The following is a 3,420-nucleotide window of genomic DNA, read 5'->3' on the forward strand; positions in this document are numbered from 1 at the left end:
GCGGCGGGGCCCCGCCCGGCGGATCGGGCCCGGGCTGCGCCGCCGCCGAGTGCCTGAGCCGCCGCCTCTCCCCTCCCCTCCCCGCAGCGCTGTGCCTCGACGCCTCGTCCATCCGGTCCTCCGAAGGGGGCATCGCGGTCGACAGCGAGGGTGAGTCTGCCGGCGAGCCCCGGGGGGCGTCCTGGCCGCCTTGCCCGCCCCACCGACCGCTCCTTTCCCTCCCCAGAGATCTGCGAGCAGGCCGTCCCCGCCGGCTTCGGCCCCCACTTCTCCGGCCGCCCCACCGAGGCCGGGTACGAGTGCGTCACGCGGTGTGCGCAGGGCCGCTGGGATTCGCCGCTGTGCCGGCACGGCCAGTGCCAGGTCCCCATCTCGGGGCCGCAGTGCTAGTAAGTGTGCGTGCCAGGGGCGTGGGGACCGAGCGCCGCTGGCCGGGGCTGCTGCCTCGTGCTCCGCGGAAGGCACTGGGGTCCCGCCATGGCTGCGGCAGCGCTTGGCCTGGCCTCTCTCCGTGCCCTCTTTCCGGATCTGCCCCAACTTCTGGGGATGGGAGGGAGAGGCTGTCGCCATGTGGGGGGGGGGTCGCAGGTGGTCCAGCAGGTGCCCCACAGCTGACTGCTCTTCCTTGGCAGCTGCCCCAGCACCGAGGCCTCCTGGTTCCTGGGGGATGACTGCAGTGTGCACATCAGCAAGGTGGGCCTGAGCATCGGCCTCCCGCTCAGCATCACGGCTGCTCTGGCCGTGGCCCTGGCCGTGGTAAGCCTCGGGGGGCGTGGGCTGCTGCTGGGGCTCCGGGCTGTGCTCGTGGCGCTCTTAGGTGGGGCCAGAGGGGCCCAGGCCGGCCGGCTGCCCTCTGCTGGGAGCACTGGGCAGGGGAGCCTTGAGAAATGGGGGGGGGGAGGCAGGAGGAGCCAGCTTTTGATGGGGTAACTTCCGCGAGGGACCGTGGGAATGCCGCGGGCTCCTCTGGCTTTGACCGGGTGCCCCGTGGTCTCCCGACAAGCGAGCCAGCCCCAGGCGGGCTGGACGGAGCGGCGACCAGGGGGCTCCGCCGCTGGCTGCCGAATCGGAAGCGAAGAGTGCTCATCTCGGCACCCTCTCAAACGGCGGGGGGGGGGGGGAGCAGATGGTCCAGTCCTGGGCCCACCGCTCTTCCACACAGTCATTGCCGGTTGGGTGAGGAAGCGCACGGAACAAGGCCCAGCCTTGCAGAGGACACAAATTCTGGTGGGACAGCGAATACCCTGGAAGACAGACACCAGATTCAAAGCGCTCTTGGAAGGCTGACCATAGTTGGCCTCGCCAGGAGTCCTGGCCTGGTTCTGGGCACCGCGGTTTGAGAGAGACGCAGACGAGCTGGAAGGGGCTCGGGGGGGGGGGCGATGGGCGTGACTGGAGACAGAGCCCTGGGAGGAGAGGGTCAAAGTAACTGGGCATGTTCAGCCCGGAGAAGGGAAGGCTGGGGGGTCGCGCTAGCCCCCTGCGAGTCCGCGAGGGGCTGTCGCAAAGAGGAGGGCCCGGCTCTCCTCCGGCACCGCAGAGCGCAGGGCATGGAGTGGCGGGCTCGGGTTAGGGGAAGCCACATGCCAGCCGGACACCCGGAGAAACTCCCCGATGTCCACGCACTGGCCCAGCTGCCTGGGGAGCTCGTGGGCTGGAGGCCCTCGTGGGGCAGCGGGGCGGCCGTCCGAGGGGGTGGCTTGGCTTGGAGTCCTGCACTGAGCAGGGGCCGCTCCTGATGGCCCCCAGCTCCTCCCCACCTGCTATCCTGTGATTCTGTGAGGGGAGGGGGGCCTAGAGGGCTGGCAGCGCCCCCTTCTGCTTGGGGGAAAGGGGGACCTGGGGCTGTTCCAGAAGACAACTGCGGGAAGGGGAACGGCCGCTGCAGACCGGGCCTGCCAGGGGGCGGTTTGGGGCCGTGTCTGCTGGGGAAACCGCCCCCCCCCCCCCGCACCGGCTGAGGGCGCTTCTCCCCACTCCTCTTTCCTGCTCCGGCTCCCCCCAGGTGCAGCTCCGGAAATGACCGCCCGCCCGCTGTTCCCCGAGGACGTCCCGGAAAGGAGGCTCAGCAGAAACGGGGAAGGAGCGTTCTGTGCACACCGGGACCCAGCACGGGCACCCTCGCAACCCTGTTCCCCAGCCGCTGGCTATCGGAGCCTGTGCTATTGGAGGGGCACGCGGCCCTGAGGACTAGGAGCGTGGGCAGCAAGAACTCGACCAACCCCCTTCGAATTCATGGTTGCAACTAAACCAGGTCCCCCCTACTGGGGAAGGGTCTTCTGGAGTCCTGGAAGCCGCACTCGGACTGCCAGGCGGGGAGGAGGCCAAGCCAGCCCTCCTCAGCCCAGGACGCCCCCCCCACCAGTCCGGTGGCCACACAGGGACCAGATGTGCCGGCGGCCCTCGGCACTTCCCTGCACAGACCTGTGCCTGCTGGGGGGGGGGGCCCGGCAACATGCCCTCCCAGCGCTGCCCACTCTTGCCTTGCGGCTCTCGGAAGGGGGGCCCGCGAGCCCCGGGGCCGCCCACCCCTTGACGGGGCCCCTTCCAGCGCGGACGCAGACATGGGCCCCTGCTGTGGGAGGGCTTTGCCTGGGCCTTGCTCTGCCTGCGTAGTGCCTCGGGCTTCAGCTCCGTGCCAAGAATAAAGGCGAGGATACCTCTGAGCATGTGCAGTGTGTGTCGCTGTGCGTGGTCGATTAGAGCCCCCGCTGCTCTGCGCTCTGACCTAGCTGCAGGGCGATCGAGGGCCGAGCACCCCGTTTCTTTCCGGACCACGTGCGTCTCCTTGTGGCCCCACGGGCAAAGTCGGCAACGCGCAGACCGACCCTCGCCTGGAATTCGCTGGTGTGCTCCGGCGGCCAGCGAACCTCCGCCTCTGGCTCGCTTCCGCTTCGGAATCCGGCGCGAAGGTCGGGCCTTCCCCGCTCCGGGTCGGGTCGTATTTTCTGCCGCACCTCTTTTGAGCATGCTCTGCCCATGGGGGACAGCAGAACCCTCCTTGGCGCCTCCTTTCGTGGGGAGCCGCGTGTGCAGTGAACATTTCCGGTCCGTGGGCCTTTGTGTTCTTTTCCCTGCTTGTTGGCACGTGTTCTTTAGGATCGGGACTGATTCGTTGTCCGTCGCTTGCAGTAGTTCGGGTGGAACGGCAGCGCTCGGGTTGCTTTGTCGCAAGTCTTTTCAGAGCAGCTCTTACTTCACTTCCGAATAGCGCAGCCTCTTCCTCACTGGGTTCCTCTTTGAAGGAGCCTGTCGTCCTTCCATCTCTTCTGCACAGTTCTTCAGTATATTCTCCCTACCTTCTCTTCCTTTTCTCCGCCAGGTAGTGTGTTCCCTTGCTTGCCATTTAGCCTTCCCAATCTAGGTTTGACTCTCCCTTTGATTTCCTGGATCTTTGGGAAGCCGGCTGCTGTTTTTCCT

General features: G+C 67.4%; 1 protein-coding gene across 2 annotated transcripts in view; it reads left to right on the plus strand.

The window, feature by feature from the left end:
* The window catches only part of MUC3A (mucin 3A, cell surface associated), a 6,394-nt gene extending 3,728 nt beyond the window's left edge, over nucleotides 1-2,666 (plus strand). Inside the window, exons 5-8 of one of the 2 annotated variants that reach the window (XM_044426802.1) lie at nucleotides 88-150; nucleotides 227-389; nucleotides 633-756; nucleotides 2,006-2,666. In XM_044426802.1, the coding sequence (XP_044282737.1) occupies nucleotides 88-150; nucleotides 227-389; nucleotides 633-671 (265 nt within the window). In that variant the 3' untranslated portion in view covers nucleotides 672-756; nucleotides 2,006-2,666. The remainder of the gene's footprint in view (nucleotides 1-87; nucleotides 151-226; nucleotides 390-632; nucleotides 757-2,005) is intronic. The other variant, XM_044426803.1, reaches the window with a different exon arrangement.
* The last annotated feature ends 754 nt before the right edge of the window (nucleotides 2,667-3,420 follow it).

The sequence above is a fragment of the Varanus komodoensis genome, unplaced genomic scaffold, assembly GCF_004798865.1.
Source record: "Varanus komodoensis strain SLA01 unplaced genomic scaffold, ASM479886v1 scaffold182, whole genome shotgun sequence".
NCBI classification, from domain to species: domain Eukaryota; kingdom Metazoa; phylum Chordata; class Lepidosauria; order Squamata; family Varanidae; genus Varanus; species Varanus komodoensis.